Here is an 18,671-nt window from a genome sequence, read left to right as displayed (position 1 = left end):
CCCTTTATCTTCACAAACAAACCATTGAATACATAACCTGGATAATCATGCATGGTAGCCTCTTTAATTGACTCCTTTTCTCAATCTTAGTTCTTTGTTTTATCCATCCAACATGCGATCATCATATGTTATATATATATATATATATATATATATATATATATATATATATATATATAAAGCATTGATTGGACCACCAAGAAATTGACCTAAGCTTTGGCAGCATGCCTTTCATCAACTTGGAAGCAAAAGAAACTCTCCCAGCAAGAGTTGGATCCATTAATCATGTCACATGCATCTGATGTGGTCCACTTTCTTCTCATCTTTAATTTAATTTCACCCCTCCAGGCCAAGGTTTTATATATATATATATTCAAATCTTGGAGATCTATGCAATGAAGGGGAGTATACTAGATACAATATTAGATTATGTGTGATGGATGGTATTTTTTAAAAGTATTTTTTTTGTTAAAAATTTATGAAAATAGTTTTTAAATTTTTTTAAAATTAGCATATTAAAACCATAAAAAAACACTAGAATATATTAATTTAATATTTGTTTGAATAAAACATATCTTTAAAACACGTAGAAAAGTAATGTCTTCAAGAATCTCAAGGTTATGCACCCAAATGAAGCAATGATCATTATATAAAGAAAGGAGAGATCAACAAATGAAGAAACTAAAAGAAACTTATTTTCATACTTTTCATTACACGGTATGGGTTGAGATTTTTAATTTTTTTTTATCGTAAAAAAAGATTTTATTTTGGTCATTCAGATAATCCGTTAAATCCGCATCAAATTATCTTAAAAAATAAGAAAAGAATTAATAACAATTGAGTTACAACTCATTGTCTGATGATTTTAATCAGATATTACATCAACTAAAATACCAAAGCAACAAAATATCACTAACTAAAATATTGGGTTACATGCACGATCAATCAAGTACTAGTGGCAATTAAGCAATGGAGCCGAAGGCCAAAATCTTCTAAAGCTAGCTCGAAGGCCAGCGTTTTTGGATTTCAAAGCAGTAGCTGACATCCAAATAGCATTTCCCATCATCATCCACGATCTGAAGCCAAAAGAAGTAGAAGAAACCAAATTTGTCAATCAAAATCTTTAATTTTTGAAGCAATCTGTGTAACCAGTCAATTATATATATACTAATATTTGTTATTAATTACCTTGGTTCTAGCAGAATAAGAGCCCCTAGCAAAAATGCCTGAAGGGGTAGTTTCTTCTTCTAGTTCATATCTGTAAGGCTCCTTTTGTGGGCTAAAGGTACCGAGCATCACCTTTGTACGGTCCACTGCATGCCAGAAGAACCTCTGAGACTAATTACTGATATATGTGCGTGCTATGGTATGGTTATCTAACTCACCTCTCACGCCTGTCTTCCAGACAGTATTGGTGTACTTGAGACCAGATACAAGGTTGTTGGAGACAGTGAAGCATAACTTGAGGTGGTACAGGCTTCCTTCCTTGAGGGTGAAGAGGCTACTGCTCTTTGAATTACTATTGAATGGAAATGGCAATACAAGATCTGGACGGCCCGGGCATAAGATTGAAAGACTTAATATCTTCACTTCTGGTTCTTTGCTTTCTGATTAAATCCAGCAAGAGAAGATTAAAGGCTTCTGCTTAGCTATATTTCAAGATTATAATTAAGTTAAGCATGAAATGACTTGGTGCTTAAGCTGCCATCGAATTATCTTGTTTGATATGTTATTATTTTAGAGAATAATATAAATAATATCTCACAACTTTATCTAATTTTCCCAGTTTTCAGATTGAGATAATTTTTTTTTGTTATGATATTAAAACTTTAATGATCAAATGTTTACAAGTTGGGTGCTCTGTCGTTACAAATTTGTACTTTGAAGGGATGGTTATTGAAAATTCATGAGGTCAAGGCAGAAAGAAAGATTTGTGTCCTGAAAATTACAAGGATGGAGAAGAAAAATAAATGGGGCAAGATTAATACCTCCTACAGCAGACATATCAACACTCCCAAGTAGCTGTTCCTTCCATCTCCTTAAGCTGTCATCATCCTGCAGAGAAATTGTTGGTGTATGATCATAATCTAAGATTTTCAAGTATTTATAGCGTTTACTCCAAATATTTAAAGAAGGATATCGTGCCTTATCTTTTTCAAGCTGCTCCTTCAGGGAAACTTGAGGCCCAAGATCCAATTCCTTATGATCAGACTGGAGCTTGGAATCATCTTCTTCAATGCCATCAACAGAACCATCTTCTTCATGGTCCTTCTCTGCTTTTTCTTCAGCTGCTGCAGCAGCAGCCTTGATGTTGTGGTCATTTAGTCCTAGATTCTCCATCTCATTACTGAAAGAAACTTCTTGGGATGCTGAGCGAGTCCTTACAGCAGCTGACATTTTCCTTTTCCACCAAGGATTTCACCACCTAATGCTGAGGAAACAAATGCAGGTACCTATCTATCTAATCTTCTGCATGTTTTCTTTTATAGTATTTACCTCGGGAAGGTATATAATGGAGGTTGAGATGGGATTTATGGCTTGTTTTAGCGATGGGATTTCGGAGGATGTGAAGTGGTGGTGACACATGACACGGGACCTGAAAGGCAAAGGAAAGGATGGATGGGATATATAAAGCTGAAAGAGGAACCGCTAAAGTGGAGGCAGGTGGGGCAAAGTTAGCCAGCAACTCTCATCTTCCCAGTCTTTGCTGTTTGCTCCTTTTTATCCTCTTATCAATTTTCCCAATGAACTTGACATTTTTCTTTAATTTTGATTGTGAGTGTATATATTTATCAAGCAAAAATGCTAAACATCAAGAAAAAGAATTGCTAAACATTAGTAAAATTTAAAATAATTCCAATTTTATATTTTAGCTGAAAATAAACTTTCCATCATTTTCAATTTAAATTAATTTAGATAAGATTTTGAATTGTGAATTTTCAAGTAAATCTATTTAGGAGGAGGTGTTTGAAAATGAGGTAGCGATGTCTGTTTTATAAAGTATTTTTTGCTTGAAAATACATTGAAATAATATTTTTTTTAAAAAAATTATTTTTTATATCAACATATCAAACCGATTTAAAATATAAAAAACATTAAACAAAAAAAATTAAATTTTTTTAAAAAATAGTAGATAAAACCCATGTCGAATTTAATAACAACAGCAAAACTTTAACAGGGCTGTGGATTTGAATGAAAGGAAGGAAAGAATTTCACAAACAATTTCTCCTTGTGGAGGTTGGTGGATTTGAATGACTACTGACTGAACTTATTGTTATCCACGTACTGGCTGCCTATCATCTATTTCCCATAATCATGGCTTTCTGGAAATCTCCTCTTTAATCAAATCCAAAGTGATCAAACTGTGTGTTTATATTATTGTTTTAGGGTTTTTTTTGAAGGAACAAAAATTCTCTAATCATATGTAAGGAATCATTTTGCTTGCACTTTAAAATACTTCCATGTCTATTAACGCCGATTTTCCAAACTAGAGGCCTCTTTTACCTCTAATTGTAGCTTTTTTTTCTTTTCTTTTACTTGCTTTTTTCAGAGTTTGTTTGATTAATTTTGTGTTTTAAAAATATTTTTCAAAAAATTTATCTTTTTAATGTATTTTTTTTATATTTTAAATTAATTTTTTTAATGATTTTAAATTATTTTGATGAGTTGATGTTAAAAATTAAATTTAAAAAAATAAAAAAAATTATTTTAATATATTTTTAAACAAAAAATATTTTAAAAAGAAACGGTATCATAATACCAAACATACTGTTTGCAAAACTTTTATTATTTGAAAAAGAAAAAGTTTATTCCATTTAGATTTCATAGCAATTAACAACATTTAGGTGTTATTAGGTTTTGAATTTCAATTGCAAGTAAAAGGAGGAATATTACCCTCGCTTTCACGACATTTAAGCACGGTATCATTTTGCTCTTTGTTTTTTTCCTTTTCTTTTTTGAGAAATTACACTTTATATATATATATATATATATATATATATATATATATATATATATATATATAGCTAATTTTTAAAATTGTTTGGTACCATGTATGACATAGCAATATAGTAGTATAATAACTCAAGATTAGGATCTGTTTGTCTCTTCCATACTAAAGGAAAGCACTCCACTTAGCTGATGATCAAATGAAGCTACCAGCAAAATATGGATTTCGCAAAAACGGGAAGGGAGGAGGGTTACCTTAGCATTTAACCAAAATTCATTAAATAGAACCACAATAGTTCATTTTCCCATAATTTAGCCACTAATTCAAGGGAGAACTGGTCCAAATGCCTGGGTACTAGCACACATTGAGCAGTAATAAAATTGAACTTGTAAAATCAACGTTTAAATAATGCTTCACAAAATTCATAAATGGACTCGTTGACTGTTAGACAAACACATATCAAGTCTCAATTCCACATCCAAATTCTAAGTGAGAAATAAACATCATCCCCTTTACATGCTTCTCTTTTTCGACCTTCCCAGATTAGCTCATGAAAAGCAAATTATGGCTTAATCCTAAATGTTGTCCTTTGCTTTTGACATTTTGTTACTACGGTTTGTCTACTATTTTTTCAGTCAAGTAGGATGAGCATGGTAGATGAAGAAATAGAAAAAAGTTGATCAAAAGGATGAAATATATGATGACCCTGCACATTATTGTAATTGACTCGCAGCTAGTAGCAAAACAGGAGCCTGAAAATACAGTCCTAGAGCGGCATTGATTTATGCGACATTCATGATACAATATTATATTATTGGACAATATACAGTAGATAACCCTTACCTTCCAGCAAATAGTGCTATGCTATCTCCCAATGACCTTGTGATCGTGTATGGTGAAGCCTTACTAAAGCCACTGCTCACTGTTGCCAAAGCGACTACGCGCACAGTTTCATAGTAAGCATTCACTTTTAATACAGAATAAGAGGAGCTTTTACTGAGGTTGCGGGCGAGTCTGGACGACAAAGATATCTTTTCCAACCACACATCCTTCCACATCTTGTGGGCAGCCAAACTTCCTTTCGAGGAAAAAGCCAATTGAACAGAGACGCTGACCCAGCTGGTGACGGAATATTGGATCAATTGTTAGTGGTTTCTTGCTGTAGTCTACAGTCAAACGATTTACATCACCATCAGCAGGACCCGCACCAGATACCAGCATCTCCTCACTGAAATTTGCAAATGCAAGTGTTCTCACAAGCCCATCAAACTTCCCACATGAAAGACGCCATGGAGTACCCCTGGTGCCAGAAGCTAGGGTCTCACCCAGTCCAGGGGCAATCTCTGCCTCAACAGAATTCTGATCACGGTCAGTTGGGCTGAGTGTGTGAAGAACAAATGAGAGCTCTGGTGAAAGCATTTCTTGCACCAGAACTGCCATTGCAGCATTTTTCTGAGGCACACCAGCAGCTCGACGACTTAGAACTGCTCTCCGTGTGTACAGTGAAGCCCATACTTGGCTAACAGCATTTGCGAATACAATTGGATTTGATGGGCTAACATTAGGGATTGATTCGTAAAGTCCAGCAGCTGACATTCCAGCCAAGTCCTCAACATTGGCACTTGAACGTACAATCAGTCTTGCGTTGTCTGGAAACATTTGACCTATTCCATCGACAATGTCTTTTGGGAGCTGCAAGGAAGAGATCAATTCCTGAAGTTTAAAGCATGGTTTGTCAAGTGCGCCCCCATCCAGCCTAGCTGTCTCTATCTCTTCTAGAAATGACATGAATGTTTCCATAGATTTGCTACGCTCGAGTGCCAATTCCATAGAACCAAAAGGTATAACCACGCCCTTAGGAACTTGAAATGAAGCTGGCACCCCTTGGTCACTAGAAACTGCCATTTAAAAAGCAAATTCACAAGAAGTAAGTCAGCTTCAATACAGCAGAAGGGAAAAACTTCAATAGAACACGTAACAAAGGAGGCCGTCCAATAACTATTTCAAGTCCTCTAATTCATGAGCATGCTCCAATTTTTAATCCATCTTATACTCTCCAATGCTGCTCACTCATAATCCAAAAAGTCAATGTTGTATCCAAATATTCCTTTTTTTTTTTTGTGGATCCAGTTGATGCAGAAAGAGTAAAACATGCATTCTAGGACTTTTTAATTCAGAAAAAAAGAAAGAAAAGGAACAAGTATACATATTCAATTTTTCCTTGAGATTTTTTATTGTGTTTTGGTACTTAGGGAGAAACTCCAATTCCTATTAGAGTGATTCCTAGAGCCATTCATTTTGATTCTATAGTAATGTTGTTAACCCCAACAAAAGACAGAACTTCCCAAGGCGATTTCTGACATTCTAAGATCCCAGAGCCTAATGCAGCTGTACAAAATATATGTGAATGGTTAATAAAGAAGCCAATGTTGTCGACAAATTAAAATCAATAAAAAAAAAGATGGTAATTAATTGCACACCCCTTCAAATAAACTTAGCAAAAGGTGAAACATAGATCTCATTTTTAGAAGGTAAACCATCTTAACAGTCAACCCATATTACCCTTTCTCGAAACTGCAGCCAAAGAAGCTAAGCGACCACAAGTAGCAGCCTTGGCGCCTGATGTTTGTGCATCTGCATCTGCGAGTAGAATAACACCTCCAGCGGAAACACCCTTAATAAAATTAAACTTTTGTCAATTTTGATAAACCACGTCTACTATGATCAAAGGGTGGTTGAGTGTTACAATGATGGGTAATAGTTAAGTTACTGTACCTGACTGGAGTGAGTTCTAACAGCAGACCAGGATGGATTGTGAGATCCAGGAGGTTCAACTGTAGATGAATCATTGCGTGAAAGATCTTCTGCAACAATATCATTTGACGAAGAGAGAGTTAGATTTATGCCAGTCAAGGAAGCTTCCAACCTGCAAACCACAGACATTGAAAATCAAACACAACCAAATGCTGCATGTGTGATCCTAATCATCAATTTCAAAAACATAATGAAGACACAAGAATTGATTTTGGATCAGAGGTGTACAGACAAATAACCTCACATATTTTCCAGTAAGCTTTTGCATATCAGCAACTTCATCATCATCTTCACATGTCACAAAGACAACCCTCTCCTGCAGAAAACCAATTCAATTGAGTTCACCTTTATTCATTAATATTTCAACAATATGGAATTACTTGAGATATTTAGAATTTAGAGAAGGAACTTGCTTGCCGGGCCCTAACACCAAGATGGGATAAGTGAGGCAGCTCTTGCAGAAGTACAACTCCCACTATGTTACTACCAGCAGCTGTTACCTGCAAGGTATACTTATATAATAACTCTGAAAGTTCATGTGTACTCTGCTGCATATAATGAATGTTCAATGGCAAACAAGACAAAAATATATCAAGATGAGAAACATTTAAACCTCTTCATCTCCATCAGCTTTGTTCACCAAAAGAACAATAGGTCCCTCTATAGTCGATGGCAACGATCCAGGCACAATGCTCTCAACCTACATCACAGCAAATGAATGTCATACTGACCAATGATTTTGTAAAGATGTAATGCATAAATGTGGGTGTAGATATTCAACATCAATGAGAGCATCTAATAGTAGAAGCTTATTGCAATTGAAGTATCTGACCCTGATCTGAGAGACCATATACAATTTCATGCATTTCTTGGGAACTATGATGTTTACCAACTTTAAGACCACCGGGAATCCATGAAATCCAAGGGCCATGGTAATTCCAATTGGCCAACAAGAAAGGACACACTAAAGTTTATTTTCAAAGGATAAAAATGAACAACACCTATTCCAAAGCCCCTGCATTAAAGAATCCTTGCACAAACATAGAAGGGGTATGGCCTCAAAGGAATCATTCTCTGAGCACGGATATGAAAACTGATCCAGTTATCTCAGGCAGCTGCATCATTGATTAGGCTGAAATTTACTTGGTTGGAACCACAATTTCAACCAACTTAATGAATTTCAGTTAATTGTCCTTTATAACAAAAAAGAAGATTTTATTTGAAAGGAAAAGCAAGTAACAACAAGGACAATGATGCATTCTCCACCCTGCAATAAATAAATAAATAAATAACTAAAGGGAAAGGCATATCAGAAGGCCAAGAATATCACCACATCCCCCAAAAGAGCCATGCAGGGTACAAGTAAAAAGGTCAGGAAACTATCATACACCACAAAAGTTATCTCATTCGTCCAAGATACTTGAAATTCTGAAGTGCTTTCCATCCACAGGCACCATAAACTGGTAGCTCTGGCTTCAATCAGCAGTACACAAAATCATTGTACATGGTCATTCTGGGCTTTTATCTAACTTCTTGTCATTCAGATGAATATATCATAGGCTAATGCCTCAGAACTACCTTATTCACTTTTCTCCTTCTCCTCTTTTATTTCTTCTTCCAGGAAAAAGGAATAATAGTGACACAAAAAACTAAGGTCTACATGCAACGTGGCTCTATATTGAGCACAGAACAAGACCACTTATCATCTGGCTACACTTCATCACAGCATCTCTTAAAAATAAAATTTTAAAAATAAATTTTTAATTTTAAGCAAGAACGATAAAGTTAGAAATCTGCACATAATTACTAATGTTATTATATAATTTGATACCCTTCTAGTTAAAGGAAATTGAAGCTAAAACTGATCGAGGGTACCTGTACTAATGTGCCGATAGCTGATCCAGGAACAAGAATATCCCAGCCATGAGAACCAAGGGTACTTCTAACTGCTTTCAAAAGCAGGGTACAAAGTTTTGAAACCTGAAAAATTACCCTACACATGAAATTTTCCAGTTAGAATGTTACAGTATTTCTATTAGCAGGAAGATATTCAAAAGATTTTGCAATCAGTAGCACAGAGGATCACCATAGATTGTGTAAGCCTTTCAAGATCATATTTGTTATGATTACAAACACTGTCTACATACCCGGCACGAATCTCAGCTTCAGTGTACGTCCTTACACTGTTTTCAGGAATTCCAAGTGCTTTTCCTAGTATCTGCAAGGGTCAGGGTACAATTTTAGCCACAATTCAAAGTCTATTTATAACTCTAATGCTTTTCCAGTAGTTCACAGATAGAAACCACGAAATAATTTTTAGCATTGTGGAGATATGATTTATTAAGATTGTTTTCAGCAAATCTAGCTCTGCAAATTGTCACAAAGAGTTCACGAGCCCCAGCAGGTAAAAAGAAAAACCCATTCCAATTTATTTACTCATATTTTCCTTTTGAGATGTGTCAAAGTAATTCATCCACCTTCTAAGAAATTTAAAAGGTAGTAATTGATTTTCCAACATTATCCCTATTCATTTCCACTACCAAAAATACCAATTCTCAAAATATAAAGTTTAATATGTTTTCCAATGCAAGGGTAATTTTGAAAATGTGTATTTACATCAAAGTGATACATGATATTTCATTGAATATTTGAAAGAAAAAACCGAAAAATAAAATGGGATGAAGAGAGATAGAGGTGTCAATCCACTAAGAAACCAGGAATATCAAACATCTGATATAAAAGTGGTTCTAACAAGAAAAAAAAATATAACAAAGAAAGAAAGAAAAGGAGAAAATTTAAACTTATACCTGCACTCTTTGTGGAAATATTTGAAGAAGTGCTTCAGAATAGTCCTCGGTGAGCCTTCTTGCTCTATCAAGAGTTGCTTTGAGCCTTAGCGCCCAAATTATCTTGCCATCTTCACTTCCTTTATAGTAATAGAAGGAACCAAGAAAATGAAATTAACTAGCACGTTCACTGGACATGAAACTTTTCCAGCACTGGAAGAAGCGAATTGACAAGTACCTTCCTTTTCAAAGAGACCTTTCTCTTGCCAAGCAAGGAGCTCAGTTCCAATAGCTGCACATTCTTCTGGTCTCCAACCAGATAAACTGAGCTGACGAACACCAACAATCAGGGCACCAAGAGGGTCATTCCAAGAGCTTATATTCTTTGACTCCACATTGTCTGCAAGCCATTTAGCCCCTCCCGCAGCTTCAAGTGCATTGAGAAACCTATGTGAACCAATAACATCCAACACGTGCATGAATTCCAAACAGAGAGAAAATCAAATTTTGATAAGATAAATCAACAGAAAATGGAAGAAAGTTAAGTATATCTGTTCATCAGTAAATTAGGTCATTTGAACCATGACCAGTGTTTTCTTTTGCAGCTCAAAGTGTATCACATGCTTGAGTATAATCACATAAAAACAGCTCTTTTCTCCTGATAAGACATCATAATGTCACATCAGAAAATATTATGGTCATGCTGATTGCAGGCTTGATTTACAAACAGCTTTTTCCTTGTGTTGTTGGTATCAAGAAAAAAAATCTGGCCGTGCTGGGTCTCCCAAGGCATAACAGAATTATTTTCTGCAGATTCTTCAAGGCAATTTGTTATAGATTATGAAATCCTTTTTTGCAGCGCCAAAAGGTGTGAAATGCCAGTTAATGTATGAGTTGGAGGGCGTCAAACAGGCCAAGCGTTTTTTGAAAAAGCAATTTATCAAAATATTCCAGTTATATGTGAGAAAACTGACAAAAAGATTTCTGACATCATGTCTAGGAAGAAGCAAAAGGCATCTTAAGTAAACTAAGATAAAGTATTGTACCTGCTCAGAAGAACAAACAAATAGTCCTCAAGACCAATCTCACATAGGCGCCACTGTAAAGAATCCCAACCATCCCCAGACACGCATGCAAAGGAGACAGCAAAAAAAAATAAAAAGGAATCATCAAGAGTAGAACCATCAAACTCCAGCTACTAATTGCTAATTTGGAGCTCTTTCTAAATGATTGCTAAGCGTGCTCACCTTTTGACGCATAGCTATTGCAGCATCAGGAGCATCATTCCTAAGACCACTTTCAAGACCTTTTACAATTATATCTCTCAGAGCATTCAGGGATCTCATGATTTTGATCAGTTCAAAAATATTGTGGGATTCTTCTGAAGCATCTAAATTCTGAAAATACAAACACATCTCTCAGAAATTTTCGTGCAAAATTAGAACTAGTAAAATTAACCAACACGGTTGAATTAAAACTAGCAGTGCCTTAAACCATTGCATGACCAAGCACCAAGGTTGAATTTATAGAAGTACAAAACATTTCATCATCAGAGACTTAAATTCAAAACATTAAAGATCCCATGACTAAGGCTCAATGAATGTACAAACTACAAGCATAAAGACAGATTTGGTTATTACTGAAACATACTTCGTATCATGTTGCAAGTTGATACAAGTCATGACAATACAGGAGAACCAAAATTAAAAGGACACTATTTACCTTTTTGTTATCCAAAAACAATGTAAGAGCTGAAGAGCCCCTTTCATCCAAGGATTCTATAATTGATACAAGTTGTTCAGCAAGACTGCACAGCCCAAAATTTAAAAAGAATGTTGAATCAACAAAAACTGAAACTAGTAAAGAAGATGATCCATTTAAAACTAGTAGATGCTTTGAATTCAATTGACTAAAAATGAAAAAAAAACAAAAAGTTCTTTCTGATTACAGTCTTTTAGATAAATTTATAAAGCTGAATGTGGAACCACCCCAAGTTCTAAGAAAAACCTCAAGGAACATTCAATTATAAATGGTTTATCACATGCAGAGAAGGTCTCCTCGAAAGTCATACTACATTTTATAAAAATGATCCATGATAAATAATATGAAAATGAACAAGAGGACTGAAAAAAAAAAAAAAAAGAGTTGATATAAACTGCTGAGCAAAAACAAAGTTCTTTCTCCCTTATTTTCCTCCTCTTGATTTGTAGCTTAGAACCTAGGACCTATCAACAATGTTAGGATCATCAGAGGTTTAAGATGTCATAAGCAGACCTTCCTGCATTGAAGAAATCTTTGAGTTCATGATGGAATATTTTGAATTGCTCGACAAATGCTTCACTATATTCCCCAGGGTTCTTCGTAATTCTTGCAAGCATTGCTTCAGTAGCAACTAAATCTTCTGGGCCAGCATTGCGATGAAGTTTGTTTTGTATAGTATGTTTGATTTCTTGCTGAATTAGAACAATAAATAAATAAATAAACCAACACCAGTTATCTGATCACAGCAAAGATTACTTACCAAATGCACTGTGATTTATTATATAACCTTAAGGTCATGAGGAATGTCGCCCCGATGAGCAATATCTCTAATCCGAGTAAGAGGAACAGATGCTGTGAATTCTGCCTTGAAAGATGGCAAACAAGGATGGATTTTTCGAATAACAAGCACTTCCTGTACATCAAATTCAAAATTTGTAACCTTAGAGAGGTAAGAACTTTTTGACAGGTCAAACAAGATACACGAAATACACCACCAAATGCCTGTGAGATATCAGAGAGAAATGTAGAACATGAAATACAGCACAAAATACCATTATCATATAAGATGAAAGTTCAGATAAAGTTCACATTTGAACTTAAAAGATTTGATGGTAATTTTATCATAGAGTATATGGAATGAGACAAAACACAAGTTCAAGCATAACCCGGTTTGCACCAGCCCTGCCTATCCTCCCTTCCACCCTACTATCCATCTCTTTTGCTTGATAGTTCACGGTGTCTTCAGTTTCAGCAAAATTACCAATGCTAGCAACAGAAATATACATCATTATCGTAATCAGACATTAGGGGAATTAACTTCAACTATCTATATTTCTACTGAGGCACGAGTAGGCATTGAGAGATGGACAAACCAATTGCAGTGTGATCAAAAGCACTCTGAAAACCTATTCAGGACAGCTGACAACGGATGTCAGGACTCCTAAATTTAGGCAGAAATTATACAATTTATTTGCCTGGCACACCTCTGGTTTCTACTTGGATTGGGATTAGGATTTTGTTTTTGTGTTCCCATAGAGGTATGGGTTTCCGAGTTTGTAATTGCTTTGGTGCCTATAAGAAGTGCCACTCTTAGATATTTGAAAAACAGGGTCAACTGATCAACTAAAGTTGAGTTTCAGAATATGATTCTCTTTTCATGTTTTGCCTCTTTTCTTGGTTTTACATCAATTGTCTTAAAGAGATAAAGAAAATGCTACTCTGTTGTTGATATTTAACTATACTTTATACTAAACAAAAGGCAATCAGATCGATGCATACCTTGTGAGGTAAGGGGAAAAAAAAGATAAAATGCTGTCAAATTTTGATACATCCCAACCATGTCAGAAAAAAAATGTCACCCAACCTGTGGTGAAGTATCTTTCCTCGAAGAGATTCGTTCTAACTCCCGGAATATAAGCCTGGAAATTTCAGCATGCCGATTTGGCCGGTGATGACCTCCATCTTCAAAGCATGGAATTTGCCCTGTGTTTATCCACTGCATAAGAGAAAGATCTAAGGATTCCATAAAAGAAAACAAACTGCCAAAGAGTCTCTGCAGTTACACAGAAATACCTTCAAATAGATAGCAGAGTATACTAAAGCCTCCAACCTGTCCTCACTCTGAAGACTTCCAACTAGTAGCTCACGTACAACTTCAAGCTGTTAATGAAATTGATACAATGTTAAAAGAAATCAAAGAATCTTTGACTTAGTTCATAACTTACAGCCTTATACAAAGGAACAATTTTTTTTTCTACTTTTACATACAGGAACACATGTACGACTAACTGGGTGACGGAGAGACATGGTACCCATAAAGTGAGCCTAAAGTAGCCATTAATCCACATTACCGTGATCTATTCAGATGTGATGAAAAAGGAAACATCTAAAAGAGCAAACTACAAAGACAAGAAAAAATTACACATTGAAGATCCAATGCTGTTATGCCCTAATAGAAGGGCATCTACAACAAGGATGAGTCATGGACCATAGTGTCCATTTTTAAAACTTGTATGGGATTATTCATACCAAGGTGCATGATTGAACTAAAACTACCCTCTCCATCCCATACATTGATGCAGGACAGGTTCATAGTTAATTGCTTTAAAATTAGGGTTGTTGAATATGGTGAATTAGGGACATATAAATTTTAAACAGATAGTAAATTATGAAAATTGAAAGCAATCAGGATAAAATTACTAGCCTCACACTAGTAGATTCAAGAAACCATCCTTGATAACAACCTGAGCATCACAACTAGGGTATAAGGAACCACCTTAAAGAAAGCATCACACCTAACATAATAAGAAAAATGCTGCACTTTAATCAAAATAATTCTCTTCTGGAATTGAAACGCTAAAAAGCTTATTTATGATGTTGGAGTTATTCCTACTCCTAACTCAAATTCTTAATAAATATAGCATCTGAATAGGAAAAATAAAAACTAGACACTGCTACTGAAACTCCCAGCAACCTGTAAAATACAGAATTTCCCTTGATGCTAATAACTAGGATCCAGCCTCTGCTGGAACTCCGAAAAACCAACTCCCAAAAGAAATCATCTAGGCTTTTATCCACAGAATTTAGGCTTGGGGCTCGAATATTCATCTTCTTCTATTCCTCATTTAAATATTTTCCCAAAGTCAGAAGCTAAATCCATAAGCTGCACCATACATCATATACTAACATTCTTATTTTGAATAGCATGGATGGTATGCGTGGATGGATATTTTGCATCAGGAATACCACAAACACAGGTCACTATTACAATCTACATTATTTACATGATGTCCAGCATAATAATACCAACCGATGGAGACAGAAGATTTATTTGTGCACTCATGATGTTTTCTTACTCACGGCAGGACAAGACAAACATTCTTAAATATATATTCTGTTTTCTGCATCTCCATCTGTATCTCACTTTCCTTGTAATCTCCAGAATTCTGTCTGCTCAGACAGTCAGATTAGAGGTATATAATATTTTATCACAAATCTCTTCCTCAAGCCTATTTTCTACTCTTACAAACTATTCTATCAAACTAAAAGTTATCAGTAGCAAAAATAGTTCAATTCCTCATAGATTAGAGACAAGAGTATTGCTCATATATGCATCCATTCTAAAATGACAGGTACAGTAGTGCTAAAAACTTTTCATGAAATCCAAAAGTGACGACACGTATTTTAACACCATTACCTTTCTCCACCAATTTCTTGCATTCAAGTCACCTTGAACTAACTTCAACGCAAACCCCTGAAGACCTGAAGTGTCCCATCTTCTTTCAGCTTCTCTGTTCCGATGCTCATTTGACCGCATGAAAGATATGGCCTTCCCTTGCCACTGCCCAACAAAAGGACTTGTCTCCACCTCCAAAAGAACACCAGCACTAGCCGAACCATTCTCACCTGCATCCTCCACTTCCTCTCCGTTATGTTCCGAGTCCAAAGGCAACAAATTGACAGCCTCCCCAGTTGCATCCCATTTACAAACAACCGCAAAACTCCCTCCTCTGGGCAGCCTCAAAGTCCGGTTATCCCCACTTTCCCACACAAAACTTCTGTCCTTGCTCACAATAACAAACTTAAACTCAACAATGCCACCCCTTTTCATCTCCAAATCACAAACCCATCCATTCTCCGTCCAATTCATCGGAACCCTCTTCTTCCACGAACCCAGTTCTTTAGTCGAACCCAAAATCACAATTTGCTCCCCAAATTCAACTTGGTGATCCACCCTTACATTGAGCCTCACCTTTCCACGTTCCAACCTCGACCTGCCTTTCTTCATTGCCTTCTCTTGTTCTCTGCCAGATTTACAACATGGAAAATACCAAGAATCTTTAGCCCACCAACCAAACACAAGCCAGAGTAAAAGAAAAGGAAAGAAAAAAAACTACCTGGATTGAGTAGAGGAAGCACCGCAAACAATTCTTCTGCGAATGGGAATCGAAATCCTTGGATTGAAGAATGGCGTGGAAGTGCCTCCCGCTGGAGCAACTTTATGGAGAGATTGGAATTGGTTTCTCGTTGGAGTAAGATAGATAAAATCTGAGCGAAGCAATGCACGCAGCGAATCCATTTCCTTATTTCTTCTTCCAAATGAATTACTCTTTGTGGTTCGGAAAAGAGTTTTGTTAATAAACAGAGTCTTGTTAGTGAGTGAAGTTGAAGGTTTTGAATGGATTGCTTGCTCGCTCTGCATGATAATACTGATATTCTTATTCTCATTCGATTTTTTTTTCTTAAACCAAAATATTTTCTTTTCTTCTTCTTTTTTTTTTCAAAACATCTTTAATTTCAAAATCTATTCAAAAGCTATAAAATTAATCTATTAAAATAAATTAATTAGTTACTGATAAATTCTTAAATCAGTTCTAAGTTAGTGATTATTTTTTACATGATGCATGGCAATCATGTATTGATTTATGTCTGGTATTATATTAATTTTTGTAATTATAATTTTTAAAAATACATTAAAAAATACATTTTTAGTAATGATTTAAAAAAATATACATTTGATTAAAATTATTTTTATGTAAAATAAATAAAAAAATATATTTTCACAAGCAAGTTATTTTAATTTTTATAAAATTAAAATTTTAAAAGTAATTATATAGGAGCCAGTGCAAAAAAAAAAACACAATATATTTTATTAACAAAACATTTTTTTTATGATTGGGCAAAATAGCAAAATGCACCCTAAATATTATTTTTGAATTTATTATTTCATAAGTATAAAAAACATATTACATGCGCGTTTTCTAATTAGCAAAGAAAATAAATATATTTGATATAAATTTTTAAATCAGTTCTCTGAAGTTTGCAATTATTTTTTTCATAGTTTTAAGGTCCGGTTTTGTGGCCGATTCAGTTTAAGGTTCAAGTTTTAGATTTTAATTGGGTTATTTGGGTTAAATTTTTTTTAAAAAATCAAAACAACATCGTTTTAATAAAAAAATAAAAATCAACGAGTTACAATTGGGTCATTAGGTCAACTTATCGGCTCAATTGGATCACACTGAGTTTTTTGTTCTCTTATTTTTTCTTCAACCAGGCCTGGTTTTGCCCTAGATCGGCCGGGTCTCGGGTCCACCCGTTGGGCTGGACCGGATTTCAAAACCATGATTTTTTTTTTTAATGTACATGACAATCATGTAATAATTAGGTATTGGTTTATAATTTATTAGGTTATTATTCTATTAAGAGAATGATCTTGATATATAATTTCATTTGTTTAAGGAAATAAGCTTTGCTCATTTTCTGAGGAGAAATATAGTTTGGCTCATAATTATAGGTTTCAAAATTTGCATTGGATCAGATTTTTAGTTAAATTTAACATGTTGAACTGGTAAAATATGTTTTGTCGGATCCAGTTTTTAATAATATAATTAACTTTGTCGAATCCAATTTAAATTTGACCGGTTTAATGTTTTATATATAAAAAAACAAAACGTTACTATTTTTAATAAAAATAATTAATCTTGATTGACATTTTAAATTTGACAGGTTTAATGTTTTATAAAAAAAACGTTAATCTAGATTGACAAAATGATATATAATTTCATTCAATTATCCAATTACCCTATTTTGTTTTTCCAACTTTAGATCTTACAACTTTAATTAGAATTATTCATTAGTAGAATATCTCAGGTAATATAAATAATTTTTAAACTGATCCTAGCCTTTATTAGACCAAATTGTAAGGCAATTTAAGTTAATTTGTTAGGGGAGGGTGAGACTTGAAAACAAGAGATCAAAATGAAAAAAAAAAAAAAAGGAAAATAAGTGGCATATTTAAACTTTGGGATGAAATATCTTTTTTGCCCTTAAAAAACCAAAAATACATTCCATCGAGGGTAATTTAATAATTCTATGATGATTCATTTGATATTTTAAAATTAAAAAGGGGTATTTATACCTTTTCATTTTATATTACATAATAAAAAGATATTTATATTTTTGGATTCAAAATTTTTAAAAGCTTACTTTCAGGGATGTATTTTTTTTTTATTATTTTAATAATATTTTAAAATTAAAAAGAGATAATTATGTCTTTTCATTTTATAATACAGTGAAAAATGTTTATATTTTTGGATTCAAAAATTTTTAAAGCTTATGTTGAGGGATGTTTTTTATTTTTATTTTATTTTTAAGGAACAATCAAATGACTTTAGAAGTTGATTTTCCATGCCTTACATTCAAATGCATTTTTGTATTTGCACCAAGGTATTTTGTAATTATTAGGTTAGTTTAGGGGAAATCATGTAATTTAATATATACAAAAATTATTATTATTATTTAAAAAATAGATGCATGAATCACTACATGATAGCCTCCATGCCTTTCTAGCGACATATAAGGGTTAATCTGATGGTCAAATTGCATTTCATAGTGGTGTTTTAATCATCTTGACACCGTCTTATCGAGAAGGTAGTGCGTGTGGCCAAATGCCATCTATATTACCTTTTTTTCTCTCCATTCTTCCTCGAAATTAACACTTGACATTTAAAATTCTTGGGTAATCCTTTTAGTTGAGGATATTGAATATCAATTCTCCTTCTTTTGATTTGTAAGCTTTATCTTTAGCTCTTTTGTGAGTTTTTTTCATTTGTTTTCAATTTCATCATTCAATATAAATTTTTTACATATTTTTTTTTCAAAAATGTTCCCGATTCTTTTTTTTCTTACATCTTTTGTAAACTTTTAATTATTTTCAATTTCATCTTTAATCAAGATTTTTAATTTGTTATTTTTATAGAAAGAATTTGGTTCTCTTTTTTTTTTTGAGTGGTTTCTTTTTTTAATTCTTCTTTTCAATTTAGCCGTTAAAATCCAAAATTGCTTTGAACAAATTTTTTTCT

At 34.0% G+C, this 18,671-nt stretch overlaps 2 protein-coding genes across 2 annotated transcripts; both read right to left on the bottom strand.

Moving 5' to 3' along the window:
• Positions 1 to 803: 803 nt before the first annotated feature.
• LOC133691112 (rho GDP-dissociation inhibitor 1-like) lies at positions 804 to 2,667 on the bottom strand. Its single transcript, XM_062111452.1, has 5 exons — positions 2,146 to 2,667; positions 1,989 to 2,055; positions 1,386 to 1,607; positions 1,189 to 1,313; positions 804 to 1,076 (listed from the first exon to the last, which is right to left on the bottom strand). The coding sequence occupies exons 1-5, from the start codon at positions 2,395 to 2,397 to the stop codon at positions 999 to 1,001; spliced, it is 744 nt and encodes a 247-aa protein (XP_061967436.1). The 5' UTR covers positions 2,398 to 2,667; the 3' UTR covers positions 804 to 998.
• Positions 2,668 to 4,615: 1,948 nt separating this feature from the next.
• LOC133692230 (phosphoglucan, water dikinase, chloroplastic-like) lies at positions 4,616 to 16,019 on the bottom strand. The gene is made up of 19 exons (XM_062113015.1): positions 15,708 to 16,019; positions 15,008 to 15,614; positions 13,384 to 13,470; positions 13,175 to 13,306; positions 12,098 to 12,223; positions 11,824 to 12,002; positions 11,272 to 11,356; positions 10,797 to 10,946; positions 10,596 to 10,648; positions 9,788 to 9,996; positions 9,571 to 9,689; positions 8,911 to 8,981; positions 8,639 to 8,756; positions 7,377 to 7,463; positions 7,177 to 7,263; positions 7,003 to 7,079; positions 6,725 to 6,875; positions 6,512 to 6,623; positions 4,616 to 5,847 (listed from the first exon to the last, which is right to left on the bottom strand). The coding sequence occupies exons 1-19, from the start codon at positions 16,010 to 16,012 to the stop codon at positions 4,943 to 4,945; spliced, it is 3,660 nt and encodes a 1,219-aa protein (XP_061968999.1). The 5' UTR covers positions 16,013 to 16,019; the 3' UTR covers positions 4,616 to 4,942.
• Between the last annotated feature and the right edge of the window lie 2,652 nt (positions 16,020 to 18,671).

Source organism: Populus nigra, chromosome 4 (genome assembly GCF_951802175.1).
Source record: "Populus nigra chromosome 4, ddPopNigr1.1, whole genome shotgun sequence".
Taxonomy (NCBI): domain Eukaryota; kingdom Viridiplantae; phylum Streptophyta; class Magnoliopsida; order Malpighiales; family Salicaceae; genus Populus; species Populus nigra.
This window is presented reverse-complemented; position numbering and strand designations above follow the sequence as displayed.